The sequence below is a fragment of the Lithobates pipiens genome, unplaced genomic scaffold (assembly GCF_037356315.1).
Source record: "Lithobates pipiens isolate NorthernLeopardFrog02 unplaced genomic scaffold, aLitPip1_a1.2 Scaffold_23, whole genome shotgun sequence".
NCBI lineage: Eukaryota > Metazoa > Chordata > Amphibia > Anura > Ranidae > Lithobates > Lithobates pipiens.
The window spans coordinates 176,692,303-176,708,850 of NW_027507785.1; the positions used below are offsets into that span (position 1 = coordinate 176,692,303).

General features: G+C 38.0%; 1 protein-coding gene across 2 annotated transcripts in view; it reads right to left on the bottom strand.

Annotated features, from left to right (window-relative positions):
* PRG4 (proteoglycan 4) overlaps positions 1-16,548 on the bottom strand; it is a 181,296-nt gene that overhangs the window by 24,277 nt on the left and 140,471 nt on the right. The window contains exons 9-12 of one of the 2 annotated variants that reach the window (XM_077452652.1): positions 13,435-13,539; positions 10,516-10,617; positions 6,331-6,456; positions 5,546-5,950 (exon numbers count right to left, since the gene is read on the bottom strand). In XM_077452652.1, coding sequence (XP_077308778.1) covers positions 5,546-5,950; positions 6,331-6,456; positions 10,516-10,617; positions 13,435-13,539 — 738 coding nt within the window. Of the gene's footprint in view, positions 1-2,191; positions 5,524-5,545; positions 5,951-6,330; positions 6,457-10,515; positions 10,618-13,434; positions 13,540-16,548 lie in introns of those variants that run through there. The other variant, XM_077452651.1, reaches the window with a different exon arrangement.

A 16,548-nucleotide genomic window follows, 5' to 3' on the forward strand; every position in this document is an offset into this window, starting at 1 on the left:
ATTTCAGATATTGGAATAGCCACAGTAGAAATGTGCTCATCTGTGGTCTGCCATACTTTTTTTTTATCTATGGTAGTGGCCGATGATATATCGGCATGTTCTGCATCAGTTTCTTTCTTTATCAGTAAATCATCTGCTGTGTGCTGTGTCATATGCTGAGTGTCAGATGTCTGTTTCAAAGTTGATGTCTCACTTATGGACAATGATTTTTGTGCACTGCTGGTTGTGACTGTGTGAGGTATTTCTGTTTTATCAGTGGAATCTGCAGGTTTAATTGGTTTTGAGCTACTTTCTGTAATACGTGTAGTGTCTGGGGGCCGCAGTGTACTTTGCTCTTTGGCGGGTTGCAGTGATGGCGTGTTCAGTGTTGTAGTTTGGTCTGTCAGTGTTACATGAGTTGAATGTTGTTTCTCTGTCAGTGTTGCGTACATTGTGTCCATTTTTGCGCTACTTTGTTCTATTGTAAATATATCTGAGACTGATTTGTCCTCTCCTCGAGTTGTAGAATATGGAAGGTCTGTGAAAATATTAATTAATATCCCAACATTATTTTTATTGTCCTCTGCGGTTGGAAAATGTTCCTCTTTAATGGTTGTGGCCACTGTCACTGTTGTTGACTGAGGAATATTTTCCTTTTTAGGGGTATCCATTGATCTAGGTGTATTTGTTGACTCTTTTAGAGGTGTCTGTATTGTGTGCAAAGTGCCTACTGTTTGGCTTATCTGAGGGTTTTCAGTTGTTATAGTTAATGCATTAGTCTTTGCTTCTGTCGTGAAAGGTGTGTTGTGACTATCTTTTGAATTTGTATCTGTTGTCATTATTATAGAAGTCTGTTCTAGCTTTGTTTTCTCACTAAAAGAATTGGTTTGTTGTTTATCATTATCAGGAGATCTAAAACTAGTATTGCTGATTACAGATACTGGAATAGCCACAGTAGAAATTTTATCATCTGTGGGCAGAGAGCTTGTATTGAATATGGATTTTTCTGTTTGCTGTTTGTGTTCTATAGGTGATATATTTGGAGTAGTAGCTTTCTCATTGGTTATATCAGTTGAGTCTAAATCTTTCAAAGTATTTGCCTCTTCTGTTACCAAACCAATGCTTGTTTTATGATCAGCGGACAATGTGGTGTGGTAATTGGTTGATGTGTTGGCTGTAGTGGTAACTTTAGTAGCTATTGATACTGAAGCGCTTAATTCTCCAGACAGAATTGTGGATTTGACTTGGTCTGTACCTGTAGTAGCCTTTGAAGATGTGATTTTAGATGTAAAATGAGACAAATCCTCCATAAATGTCTCTGTTGTTAAAATTATGGAATTTGCTCTTTCGCTAGCAGTCATAAAAGTATTAGATATAATTGGTACAGCAGTGCTGATTGTTGTAGCTATGTTTTCTTCACTTTCTTTGTCTATATTCATGTTTTTTGTGGTAGGCCTAATATGTGGTACATCTGTAGTAGTGGGGGAAAATGTAGCCGAATCTGTTTCGCTTTTGACTGAGCCACTAGTTGTTGTACGTAAAGTGTCTGCTATGTTTGCAGTCTGGCTAGATCTGGCTGTTATACTAGTTGAGTTTGGTAGTGGTAAATCAGTATATACTGTATGAGGACTTGTTTTGTATTCTGTGGGACTGGTTGTTATTGGTTCTGAGGCAACTGTGTTCACAATAGTAATAGTGGTGTGTTGTGTACCTTGGTTTTCTGTTGTTTGCAAAGAGGTAGTGCTTGTTGTTGTTGTATAATCATTTGAGATTCCTCTCTCTGTTTGCTTTTCTGAAGATAAATATTCAGTGGTTGTGTTGGGTGTATGGCGGTTTTCTGTTGAGGTAATCTCATTAATTTCTACATGGTATGTGGACAAAATATCTCTTTTTGTTGTAGCAGTTGTCAGAGAATTGTCTGGTGCTGTTGAAGTAATGTATATGCTTTGTGTAGGGTTCTTATGTGGTGGAACAGTTTGTTCCTTGGTTATATCAGCTGTGTCAGTGGCATTTAGTGCACTATTATTTGGCCCTGTTGTACCTAAGCTTGTTTTATAGCCATCAGACAATGTAGTGTAATAACTGACTGGAAACAATATTACAGCACCTGCAACATTATCATCTCCTTTAACTGCTGTGACCTGTGTATTCCACTCTTTGGGCAACAGTGTTGTTTGCTGTTTTTCGGTTTTAGCCTTTACAGATGTCATACCTGATGTTTCCTTTGTGACAGCTATAGAATCTATATTATGTGTAGCGGTCTCTTTAGCAACAAATATAGTACTAATTTCTACTGGTACTTCAGTGCTCATTTTAGTAGTAGGTGTTACTTTGTTATATATCTCATTTTCTGTAACTTCTTCTTTTTCTACTGGTACTTCAGTACTCATTTTAGTAGTAGGTGTTACATTATTATATATCTCATTTTCTGTAACTTCATCTTTTTCTATTGGTGCTTCAGTGCTCATTTTAGTAGTAGGTGTTACTTTATTATATATCTCATTTTCTGTAACGTCTTCTTTTTCTAACAGTACTTCAGTGCTCATTTTAGTAGTAGGTGTCACTTTATTATATATCTCATTTTCTGTGACTTCTTTTTCTACCGGTACTTCAGTGCTCATTTTAGTGGTAGGCATTACTGTGTTATATATGTCATTTTCTGTAACTTTTTCTTTTTCTACCGGTACTCCAGTGCTCATTTTAGTGGTAGGCATTACTGTGTTATATATCTCATTTTCTGTAACTTTTTCTTTTTCTACCGGTACTCCAGTGCTCATTTTAGTGGTAGGCATTACTGTGTTATATATCTCATTTTCTGTAACTTCTTTTTCTACTGGTACTTCAGTGCTCATTTTAGTAGTAGGCATTACTGTGTTATATATCTCACTTTCTGTAACTTCTTTTTCTACTGGTACTTCAGTACTCATTTTAGCAGTGGGCACTACTGTGTTATATATCTCATTTTCTGTAACTTTTTCTTTTTCTACTGGTACTTCAGTGGCCATTTTAGCAGTAGGTGTTACTGTATTATATATCTCATGTTCTGTAACTTCTTTTTCAGCTGGTACTTCAGTGCTTATTTTAGCGGTAGGTGTTACTGTGTTCATTATTTCCCTTTCCGTAACTTCTTTTGATGTTAACAGTTTTCCTTGAATAGTTGATGGAAACTGATCTGCATTTATATTTTCTGTGGTATGCCTTGCTTTTAGAATTTCTATTGCAGTAGTAGAGGACACACCAGAATGGTAGGTTGTTGGCATCTGTGATGCTTCGGGTAAGTTTACGGTCTGCCTAGAAGTGGAAGTCTCTTTGGTTAAAACTGATTTTTGTGAAACATCTGTAGTTAAACTAGTAATTGTAGACATTTCAGCTGTCACTGGTTTTACACCAGTTTCACTATCTGGGGTCAAGGGCAAGTTTGTACTCTGAATTTGTGAGGTTTGTAGGTCTAGCCTGTACATTGTTGTATAACTGACTGTGCCTTTCTTTTCATCAGACTGTTGGGTGGTTATGCCATTGGACTTTGCTGGATCAGTTTGTTCTTTAATTATTTCAGCTGTGCTTATAGCATTTGTTACATCATTTGATTCTCCTGTTGACAAATCTGTTTCATGGTCAACAGACAATGTAGTGTACAATGTGGCTTGAGAAAATGTAGTAGTTGTTTCTTTAACATCAGTGACTTCATTAACAGGCGACATCTTAGTCATTTCCACTTTGGGTTGCAGTGTTGTTTGCAATTTATCTGTAGTACTTTCTATGGGTGTGGCACTAGATGTAGAATTAGGCAATAGTTCATTTACTGTTTTTCCTGGCACAGCTACGTAATCTGCATTATTTGAGGCTTTTTCTGTAGCAACCATAACACTATTCACTTCAGTTGGTGTATCAGCACTGGTTTTACCAATTAGTGTTACTATGTTTTGGTTGTTTCTTTCTGTGGCATAGCTGGGTATTTCTGACAATAGCTTTCCTTCAGCAGTTGTTGGAGACTGGACTTTGTCAGTTCCTTCTGTGGTCTCCCTTGTATTTTGTACAGATATACTAGAGACAGAATTGTCATGTTTACTTTCTGTAATTTCCTTTAATGTTGCCAAATTTTCTTGAATAGTGGATGCAGGATAGACTTTATCTGTATTGTCTGTGGTCTGCCATACTTTTAATTTATCTTCAGTAGTAACAGAGGATATATCTGAATGCTCTGTATTAGTTGTCATATCTGTTGTCAAATGCAGAGTATCAGGCATTTGTCTCAAAGTTGATGTCTCACTTGCCGAGGAGGATTTTTGGGCACTGCTAGTTGTGACTGTGTGAGGTATTTCTGTTTTCTCAGTGGAAGCTACAGTTTTAAATGGCTTTGAGCTAATTTCCTTAATAAGTGTAGTGTCTGGTGGCTGCTGTGTAATTTGCTCTTTGGTGGGTTGCAGGGATGGAGTGCTCAGTGTTGTGGTTTGTTCTGTCAGTGTTATATGAGTTGAATGTTGTTTCTCTGTCAGTGTTGCGTACATTGTGTCCATTTTTGCACTAGTTTGTTCTATTGTATATATATTTGATACTGATTTGTCCTCTCCTGGACTTGTAGAATATAGAAGGTTTGTGAAAGTAGTAGTTAATATCCCAACATTATTTGTGTTGTCATCTGTGGTTGGTAAATGCTCCTCTTTAATGGTTGTGACCTCTGCCACTGTTGTTGACTGAGGAATATTTTCCTTCTCAGTGGTATCCATTGATCTAGCGGTATTTGTTGAATCTTTTAGAGGTGCCTGTGTAGAATGCAAAGTGCTTACTGCTTGGTTTATCTGAGGGGATTTAGTTGTTACACTTAATGCCTTTGCTTCTGTTGTGAAAGATGTGTTGTAACTATCCTTTGAATTTGTATCTGTTGCCATTATTATAGAAGTCTGTGCTAGCTGTGTGGCACGGGCAGAAGTTGTATCTACAGAATGCAGTAGTGCAGTGGTTTTAGATTCATTAATATTTTCTTCTTTAGCAGTACCTGCTGGAAAAATTGTGTTCACATTATCAGCTTCATCATGAAGGGAATAAGCCTTTTCAGTACTTCCAGTAGCAGAGGATGCTACATTTAAATATGCATTTTTTGTTGTTTTTAAAATTGATTCACTAAATACTACATTGCTTTGGTGAGAAGTTGGGAGCATTATTTGATCTGTACTTGCTGTTGGTTGTTCAGTTGTTTCTTTAGTTGTAGAACTGTAGGTTATCGTTTCCTTATTCAGTTTTTCATTTGTATCAAAGTGTGATGGGCTTATGGTCACCGTTGTCACTTTGCTATTTGTTTCTGAACTCACTGTGTTTCCTATATCAATTTCTACCTTCTCTCCATTATTTTTTCCAGGATATGGTGTGGTCATATCCATGTTAACTGGATTATTAAATGAATCTTGTGTACTTTTTGCTTTGGTTTCCATGTCTTGCTGCTCTATAGTAGAATCATAGTTATGTGCGGGCTTTGTGCTTTCCTCATTGAAGGTTGCTGCTGGAGTACTGGTTAATAAAGTAGAAGATATATCCATACCATTCACAGTAATGCTTATGTTGTTCTTACTTTGAGGTGTAGTACCGGTTGTTGTGTCCAGTTCTTTGGTTTTCTCCTCTTGTGTTGACCTTTGAGTGGAGAGAACTGTTGTGGCTGGACTTCCTGCAGATTCTTTTCCTGTTGACTCAGGAATGGGAATATTGGTTGTTGTTTTGTATGAAGATCCATTAATGCTTTCTGTCTGTGGGTTTATTGAAGGCTTTAATGTTCCTTCTGTGTTTTTTGTTCCCACTGTAGTTGCCATGTTTGTGGTTGTATTAAGCCTAATAGTTGTTGACACTATGGTTGTTTGTAAAAAGTCCATTCCACTACCATCTTCTCCAGAGCCCTCATCTGGAGTAGGGTAAACAGGAGTTGGGAGAGGATACTTCTTCTTTGGTGGCATTAAGGGGTTTTCAGGTTCTTCTTCTTCTTCTTAAAAAAAATGCAAAATGTTATTTTAGTATGCTAATATAGTACAGGTTGAACTTGATTTTGTTATTAGTATGCTATAAGTCAGCTAATACATTTTTATTAACAATGTGTGCATGTTTTGCATGTTATGAATTTGTGTTTTGGTAGCAATGGATGAGATTTATTAAAACAGGAGAGTGCAAAATCTGGTGCAGATCTGAATAGAAACCAATCAGCTTCCAGGTTTTATTGTCAAAGCTTTATTGAACAAGCTGAAATGATAGTTACAATGCACAGCTGCATCAGATTCTCAGCGCTTGAGTTTTAGTTTATCTTTCCCAATGAGTCCATTTTATTTTTGTACTAAAAGTAAAGTTAAACAAAATAAAACTTTTTCTTACCAGGAAATTTCTTTTTGCTTTTTTCTTTAATGTTTTTTTTGTTTTTTCCTGTCTTCCTCCGGATTGATTTGCTTCTACTATGTGATGATGACGACTGGGAAGAACTTGAAAACTCACTCACTGTTTCTAATAAAAACAGACAAAATAAAGATTAAAATTACCAGTACATATTGATACAACAATAAAAGAACATAAATATGCATTGTAAGGTGGATGTAGGTCTTCAAAACACTTGACACCTAGAGGTTCCTACTTTTTCCACCTTCAGCCAACCTTTTCTTTAAGCTGTGCAGTTTTTATTTTGTTATTGTTCACACTTATTTGTTCAGTGGTAAGCAATAACATATTTTACTAGTTAATGTTAATGAAACCTAAATAACTGAATGGGTTCTTGTTATGAATATTTGGACCTCATTATCAGCCCTGCGTTAGCTCTAACCCCATCTGACAGCCTTTTCAGGGTTGGACAAGGGCAACTGAGCGGCTGGGAAAAGATCAAGGGTTAGCTAGTGAAAGCCTCTTTCACTAAGTTGAGGCTTAATATGCTATAATTTACCCATTATGGACCAGATACTTATATACCTCATAACTAGTTGAGGACACTGGGCATGCTACACATGTCCATAAAAAGTCATCAACGTACACACATCCAGTTCAGTCCTTTTGCTTCACTGCCACTCCTCCTTCCCATTTGCTGGCAACCTTGGGATTTTATAAAAAACACGAGTTGCCATGCAAATACATCAGCTCTAGCAGCTGTTGCTGTAATAAAATAAAAACTGTATAAACTGTATGACTCAACACTGTTCAGACAAAATAAAGAGATACAAAGTTAACTGTGTTCATTTTATATCTTTTCTCATTCATTCATCTGCAGATCAAAGGGTTAAGCTTGATCTGCAGATGGTGCCATTTAACCACTTTCCGACCAGCACACGCTGATCATCTCACGGGGAGGAAGAGTTTACTAAAGTAAACAAGCATCTCCCTGTTCTGCCTTGCAACAGTGACACTGATCCCTGCTCCCTGTGATTGGAGCAGAGATCAGTGATGTACAAAAACACAGCCATGCCCCCCACAGTTAGCAACACACCCCTAGGACACACTTAACCCCTACACTGCCACCTAGTGGTTAACCCCTTCACTGCCAGTGTCACTTACACATGAATCAGTGCGTTTGTATAGTACTGATTGCTGTATAAATGACAATGGTCCCAAAAATGTGTCAAAAATGTTCGATGTGTCCGCCATAATGTTGCAATCACAATAAAAATCGCTGATCGCCGCCATTACTAGTAAAAAAAAAAATATTAATGAAAATGTCATTAACCTAGCCCCTATTTTGTAAAATTTTGCACAAACCAATAAATAATCACTTATTGTGATTTTTTTTGTACCAAAAATATGTAGAAGAATACGTATCAGCCTAAACTGAGGAAAAAATGTTTTTTTTGTACATTTTTGTGGGATATTTATTATAGCAAAAAGTAAAAAATTATGTGTTTTTTTCAAAATTGTCGCTCTTTTTTTGTTTATAGTGCAAAAAATAAAAACCGTAGAGGTGATCAAATACCCCCAAAAGAAAGCTCTATTTGTGGGGAAAAAAGGACATAAATTTTGTTTGGGAGCCATGTTGCACGACCGTGCAATTGTCAGTTAAAGCGACGCAGTGCTGAATCGCAAAAAGTGGTCTGGTCTTTGGCCGGCAAAATGGTCCGGTGCTTTAGTGGTTAAAGCAACCTGACAAACAATAAAGAAATTTTTTTTTTTTTTCAAAATAAAGTATGTTAGTTAGTTGACTCTAATGAACCGTAATTAACCCCTCATTCTTTCAACTGTTGTTTTCCTGATGATTTTTTTTGTTTATTTCTATTCTTAAACCAATAATATTTAAAATTTCTTTGTTTTTATTTGTTTTTTCATTAAAGCGGGAGTCCACCGGGACTCCGCGTTTTTTTTTTTTTTTTTAAAAGCCAGCAGCTACAAATACTGCAGCTGCTGACTTTTAAATAGTGACACTTACCTGTCCAGCGCGCCCGCGATGTCGGCACCCGAAGCCGATCGCTCGCTCGGCTGCCGGGTCCCGCCGCCATCTTGGGTATGGGAATCAGGAAATGGAGCCTTTCGGCTTCATTTCCCGGTTCCCTACTGCGCATGCGCGAGCCGCGCGGCGCAATCCGGACGGTCCCCGCTGCCTCTGGGAGCTGTGTGTTTCCCAGCAGGCAGCGGGGCACTTGCTGAAGGGGGCGGGGCATTGCGGAACGGGGGCGTAACCTACGCTCGTTCCGCAGACAGCTAGCCCGGAAGTGGGTGCAGTTACCTGGATTATCCAGGTAACTGCACCCCCCTCCCCCCTGAAAGGTGCCGATTGTGGCACCGGAGGGGGGGAGGGATCAGATGAGCGGAGGTCCATTTTAGGGTGGACCTCCGCTTTAAGTAGTTTTATTGTCAGAATTGAAGAAAAGAGCTTTATTCTTTTTGTAAATAACTTTTATCCACAGTAATCATATTTTTTTGCAGGTTGCATAAAAAAATATTTTTTGCAAAAAATATTAACAAAAAGAAAGCATTGTTTGTTCTTTAAATATATATATTTGTATTATTTGGTTATCTAAAATAATGACACAATTCATACTGAATAAACTGGTCTATAGAAAAAAAAATGCTTAGGCCTTTAGGGGGTTGTACAGGTGTGAAAGTAGAGGGACCAGAGAAAACTTCACCTTTGTGACTACCGATTCTGAAATAGCTTTGTCGTTACTTATGACACCAAAAAAAAAAGTATATACTGAATCTTTTTTTGGGGGACAAGAAAGTATTTTTTGGCTGTCTTCCAAATATTATTTTATGTTAGAAGTATCCTAAAATCTAAAAAAAAAAAAAGAAATTACAATGTTTCTGGAGCAAATTATGTGAGCTGTTTAGAAAAAGGTGTTTATCGTTGTATGTATTTTATAATGCATCTCTAAAAAAAAGTACCGTATATGCCGGTGTATAAGACGACCGGGCATATAAGACGACCCCTAATCTTACTGTTAATCTTACATTTTTTTCTTGTACTTACCGTATAAGACGACCCCCTTCCAAGGCTTCCGACGCTTGATATTCCGTCCTTCTTGCTGGAGCAGGAGCTGGCGCCATATCCTTCTTCCTGCTTTTGCTGGAACCAATCACAGCGAGCGATGTATTCTATTAATGAATACAAAGCCTGCTTGGATTGCCAGAGGCTGTATCATCATCAGCCCGCGCCTCTCTGACTCTCAATGCCAATCCGAGCAGGCTACAGAGTAGCCTGCTCGGATTGGCAGAGGTTGTTGCTCCAATCCGAGCAGGCTCTGTATTCATTTGAATACATCGCTCGCTGGGATTGGCTCAGCGGTATATACTGTATGTAGCCGAAGCTACATACAGTATTACCGAACCCTCAGCAGGCATCGGAGGGGCTGATCCGGCGTATAAGACGACCCCCGATTTTCGGCCAGTTTTTTTAAGTGTAAAAGGTCGTCTTATACGCCGGCAAATACGGTAGTTGTTGTTACTATTACTACTACTACTACAACATAAAATAGATCCACAGTATTTATAACTGAAGCCTCCAAACACTGTTTTCAGACTTTGTTTATACATTAATTGTTGGTCGAAAACAGAATACTATCCTGCTATCAAGCTGATTTAACTGGAAGATTTGGTGTGGCAGTTAGGAAGAAACCCTGTGCGTACAAGGTATGCTCAAGTCTGAAATCGATTATGTTTCTTGGATGTGCCTCATATACAAGGATCTTTAATCAGTTAATACAGTGCAGATTTGTCATAGGGCATTACTACAAGATTTGTGCACATTTTATTCTTAGAATATACAACCTTGCGAGTGCTCAGGAATTTTGAGGAACTAGCAAGTTACTGACCCTACCATTATCCATCCAAAATAATGAAATTGTTTTTTGGTAAGCTATGTTTTAAAAAATAACCTGAATGTTTCTTCCCAGGCAAACATATATACTTGAAATTCACCTATTTTAACTATTTACCTGCTAATTATTGGTAATTAAATACAGCCAATATTGTCTCTTGCTGGACAGCATAACTGGGTTTTTAGTGTAGAAAAAGTTGCAGAGAACCTAGTATATCTCTGTATCACAGACAATACATTTCCACATATCATGGCACTTTTTAATCACTATGTACCTTTTCTTTCTTCTTCTGAGTCAATCTTCTTTTTTCTTTTCACTGTATCTTTTGGTGAAGGTTTCTTTTTTGGGTTTTTCCCTTTTCCTTGTTTTGGGGATTCTGGTTGAAGAAAGATCAGGTTATAACACTGGCATGTAAAGAGGATTTGGCTGCAAAGAGGCTAAAGAAGGTTAGCAGTTATGAAATTCGCCAAATGGTAAAATAAGGCGAAAGTATTTTACAAATACAAAATGGCAGTTAATATACCAAAGTCTAGGACTAAGGCAGAAAAGGGGGACAGTGGATGCCCCTAACAGTAAATGGCCAGGAGGGCCAACAATTATGTGGTGAATGTCAACCTTAAGGAAGAATGTATGTGGAATGCATAGAGGCTTGGGTGAACCATAGAGGAGAAGGGACATGTGAGAGAATATGGATTACCAAAGAAAAGAGCAAAGGTACAGAGTAGTGGAGAAAGTAGAGAGAGGATGGGGAATGTTTGGCTATCCCCGGGGGCTACTAGGCTACTAGGTGGTGCTAAGGGTTATCAAACTTTTTTTATTATCTTCTAAGTACTACATTTAAAAAAACACCTTTATATGTAATCACCTAGTTCCCAGTTAGTGATGAGTGAACTAGCCTGGATTAGTTTCCTGGATATTTGCTGAACTCAGCCTAAAATCCACAAACCCTGAACATAGTACCCAAACCGAATTGTCTATAGGAGCCAATTTTTTTTTCTGGACTTTTTCAAGGCCAACTTGCAAGCTATTGTTAAAAAAGGGCATTAATTGCCGGGTCCTATTATGGGGGACAGAAACATTTTCAAAAATGCTGTTCAGTGGGGAGCAGGTTCTTTTTTACATTTTTACAGGACAACATTAAAATACACAATTTCTTTCAAACAACATGCTTTAAACCTACACTTGAAGTGGCAAGGCTATGAGATGTACTTCAGCAAAAGATTTTTATAGAAAAAAAAATTAATACTGCTAAACGATATGTCTCTGATGGCTTTCTTATGTTTGTAAACAAAACAGCATGTTAATCTCCCTCAAAATCTATACCGGATCCTTATGCAAGATAAAGGTCTGGTATGGTTGTTGAGGGGATCCCTCCCAAAAATAAAATGACCAATGTGGGGTCCCTTCCAAAATCAATACCAGATCCTTATTTTTTATGTATTTTAAGGGAGAACCCAAAACCCAAAAAAAATATATAGCATAATGGCCAAACTAAACACTTATCTGACCATACACCCTGAATCATACCAGGCCACATGCTCTTAACATGGAGAGGGTACTTCATGTTGATAGGGACAAGAACCTCTTTCCACAAACTATATAGGTATATGGTGATCTATTTTACCTATATAATATTTTACTTTTTGTCATAAAAGTGGAGATTTTTATCCTTATCTAACATTTACAACTATGTTTAAATGTTTAAAGTGAAACAATAAAAATGAAATATTCCTTTAAATATCATGCCTGGGGGGTGACCTTAGTGTGCTTGTAAAGAAGCACATTTTTTTGTTTAGAACAATACCACAGCAAAATGACATTTCTAAAGGAAAAAATGTCATTTAAAACTACTTGGCTGTAATGTATTGTCTGGTCCCGGCAATATAGATGAAAATCATAAAAAAGGCATGGGTCCCCCCCCAGTCCATTACCAGGATCTTTGGGTCTGGTATGGATATTAAGGAGAATCCTGCACCCAAATTTAAAAAAACATGGATCCCCCAGCACTATATACTCTGAACAGCAGTATATATACTATATGGCCGGCCCTATATACCCTGCAGAAAATTGTGCCTTAGGTGTTGGTGGTACCAGAACATTGTAAACCCTCACAATTACTCTTCTTGGGCGCAGGAATGGGCCCTGCAGTGAAATAGTATATCAAGAATTGTAATAACATGCCCCTGTTAAACATGGGCATTAAAATTGAGCCTTGGGTGGTGGTGGTGCTGCACCCTGCCTTTGGCCAATTATGGCTCTCTTAGTAGAGGGCGCTGTGATTGGCCAAAGCTTGCAGGTCAGGTGCATGCTTTGGCCAATCATCATACAACAATGCACTGCAATCTTGTAGTGCATTATGGGGCATTCCGCGGCACTCGAATTTGCCACGAACTCCCCACAATGTTCGCTCTTCGGCGAATGGGCAAACACCAAGTTGAACTTATGTTCAACCCGAACATCAAGCTCATGTAGGCAAAAAATTGCTAATTGTGACAATTTATACTGTCCCCCAGTAAAAATATCCCTTCAGAAAAAAAGATCTCTTTTACAATTCACCCAGAGATGCACCCAGCTTTAGTTTTTAGGTGTCATATAACACATCAGAGTTAAGGAGAAGCCAGAAAAAGATACGCAGAGATACAAAGGGGTTCATTTGCTAAATGTAAAAATACTGTGCACTTTACAAGTGGAGTTTCTCCAAAGCTTAGTAAATGTGGTAAGGCTTCACTTTGCAGAAAATACCCAATCACATGCAAGGAAAATAAACATTTTTTCTTGTACATTGGATGATGGAAGTCAGTAGAGCTTCTAGTCTAGTCTAGTAAATCAATCCCACAGTTTGCACTTCTGTATCTGAACTCTGTAAGAGGCTACCTGACACATTACCACAATGTGGGTGCTTTTGGCTGCACCCAGGGCAGACTTCCCTCCCCATCCCCCCAAGTATGTTGCTGTTTATTGATAAACAAGCCTTAAACAGATGTACATAAGGTGGGGTACAGTTGCTTATAATAATGTTTAAATCAGCAGTTCTGACTTCTGAAGGGTATAAGGTAAAGATTTGCATGACTCTACATTCTTACAGTAACCTTAGGTTTTTTTTTATTTTTATTTGGTACAACAATGGAAACTATATACTCTAAGATAAAGCTATAAAGATGTGTTTACTTTTAAAACAAATATGTTTACCTACCATCATCTGCATCATCCTCTGGATTTACTTTTTTCTTCTTATTTGGTTTATTATCAGTGGGATTCTTTTTCCTTTTGTCAGATGGCAAGGGTTTCCGAGGTGAATCTTGTTTGAAACAGAAACAGAGACAAATAATTAATAATAGTACAAACTATAATTTTGACCATTTCCATCTGATAATTAGACACACATATATGATACAGCTGTGATGAATATAGCTCTCAAATTATTCAATATTAAAGCAGTAATATGTGTATTTGCGATACAAACAAACAGATCCCAATAACGATTACATATCATCAGTTTGCCCTTTTACAAATAGGTACAAAAATGACAATAGTATAATAGTATATGGGTATATCAAGGTTCTCTGGATGTTTGTTGTATCTCTGTTATTTTTACCATCTGTATTTTGTCTTGAATTTGGCTTCTTTGGTCTCTTGTTTACATTTGCAGGTGAACGTTTTCTTGTATTTTTTAGGCTAGAAGAGGATGTGTTCTCTTCATTATCTAAAATAAACAATATTACATTTATGTGATCATCCATACCTGTAGCTCTAGGAATTCGTTTCTGCTCAAAAGGGCAATACATTTACCTTCAATGTACCTTAAAAGATTTGTGCAGATTTTACAGGAACAATAAATAATTTTCATATTCACATAATAAGTAATTTCTTTTTATTTGGCCGTCAAATCCTAATCAATGCATTTTCATATTGAAAACAAATACATTGGCAGTTGTTCTTATACTCGGACACTTGTTTTGGATGTCGTGTCCAATTACTTCACCCCTGGTCGACTGACTAAAGTGGATGCTAGGGTTGATAGCATAACAAGACAATGACACAATTAACACACACAACAGTTGTGGATGAAATGATAGGAAAAGGGGAAGATGGTTTCAATTCCCCCTTTTCCTCATGGGAGAGCGACAGGATGGGTAGTTTCAAGCCCCCTTTGGGGAGCCGGCAATGGCTCTCGGGTAGACACCTGGTACTCGCATTGCCTGGGGAGTACAGGGGAATTTCTCGGGCTTTGGGGGTATGGGTCATAAAAACTGGTTAAATCTGGTCAGATCCAGCTCAGGATAGGGCTATATAAGAAGGGTTCCGTCCAGTCAGGCTCAGTTGCCTCAGAAGACAGATCTGTGGTGTTCCCCTCCTCCCTTCCCTTTTTCTTTTTTGTCGTGGCTGTAATTATGTGGTGGTGTCACCTTTGTAAAAAAAAAATTAAAAATTATAAACTAAAGTAAATAAATAAATAAAAAAGAAAATACATATAGAATTTATACAAAGGGGACTAATCTGTTTTTTTTTTATTTTTTTCCGATATTATTTTGTTATACTATTGTGTGGATAGTTTTGGAGTCTGAACATATTTTATGCAGCCTGAGTCATAGTGGCTAGGTTGTTTAAATTTCATTGATTTGGTTTTATTATGATGAATAAACATATTGTCTTAAAACCAATAATAAAGCAGCCGTGGCCTTGTTTATTCCAACACTTGTCTGAGTTTCTTATTTAGAGTTAAATTAGTTATTAAGGGTTCCTGCCTGCTGTCCCATTACAGTGACATGGATCCCAAAAAGACACCTTCATCTCCATCATGAGAGTTTCCCTGATAATGGTTCAAGCAGATTGGTTTGCTTACAATGGGGTACAATAAAGTAATGCATATTGCCTTGTTGGGCCATCTAGAAAATGAATCCACCTAATAGGACATGACAAGAGATGATGTGGGTTGCAAAAACATTAGTATAAAGAAGAGTGATTGCATGCAGAGTTCAATAATCCATAGCAATCCCATATTAGTTGACTGCAGACAGGTAACATTACAACAGTTTTTGATTGATTGCTTTGGGGTACTGCTTTTTACATTGCCTTTTGTTCCTGTTTCCCAGTTCATGCTGTAGATGATACTTGGTAAGATTAATAGCCCTTTCACACTGCCAGTGTGGGGGCATCGTGGTAAAGCACTTTTAACCCCCGCTAGCGGCCGAAAAAAGGGTTAGAAGCTCCCACAAAGCACTGCTGCCGAGGTGTTTTGCAGGCGCTTTGGCAGCGTTGCCCATTGATTTACACACTGCTCCTAAATTGCCTGAAAGGAGCTCCTTGTAGGACTTTTTTTGACATCCTGCCAGTGCAGCACCCCAGTGTGGAAGCACTGGGATTGCAGATGAGGCATTTTTCAGGCGCTTTACAGGCGCTATCTTTCACTAATGCATTTTATAATTGCTTTACTATAAAAAAACCTAGCCATCACCAAATATCAAACCCTCCATTGAAATTATAAATTTTTAATGTGCTAAACCAATATTCAGAATTTTGGCCTCAGTAATGAATCAGTAAAGCAATACTAATAATAACTGTATACATTCTAAGTAAATTGCTATCCAGAGTGTCTCTATAATCCTGATGCATTTTGAATGTCTTCCTTAGAAGAGAAGAGACTTTGTCCATACTATAAGAGATGTACAATGTGATATATAGTTTGCAATATATTAAACATATTTACAATCACATCCAATTGGTACTGTGATTGAACTTACAAATGAAGGGTAACCATATGTTGCGCCAGCCATTAAAAAAGAAAATGTTCCAGAAAATATTAGCCCTAGGCACAGTATTTTACATGCTGCGGTCTGAGTTGCTCCAATAAGCTTTTTTATTTGTGTCTGTCTACATACCATATATACTCGAGTATAAGCCGAGATTTTCAGCCCCTTTTTTTAGGCTGAAAGTGCCCCCCTCGGCTTATACTCTAGTCACCGCCGTCTGCCTACCTGATCAGCGTGTCGTGCAGACAGACGGCGGCCATTCCACTGTTCAAAAGCCGCGCCTCCCTGTCTGTGATAGGCGGAACACTCAATTTCCCAGCAGTCAGTGTTCCGCCTATCACGGACATCCGCTCATCCTCATACTACGGACGAGGATGAGAGGATGTTCGTGATAGGTGGAACACTGACTGCTGGGAAATTGAGTGTTCCGCCTATCACAGACAGGGAGGCGCGGCTTTTGAACAGTGGAATGGCTGCCGTCTGTCACAGACGAGGAGGAGAATTGCGGCTTTTGAATCCTGGCATGTTTTTATGACATGCTGATACATGCTGATCGG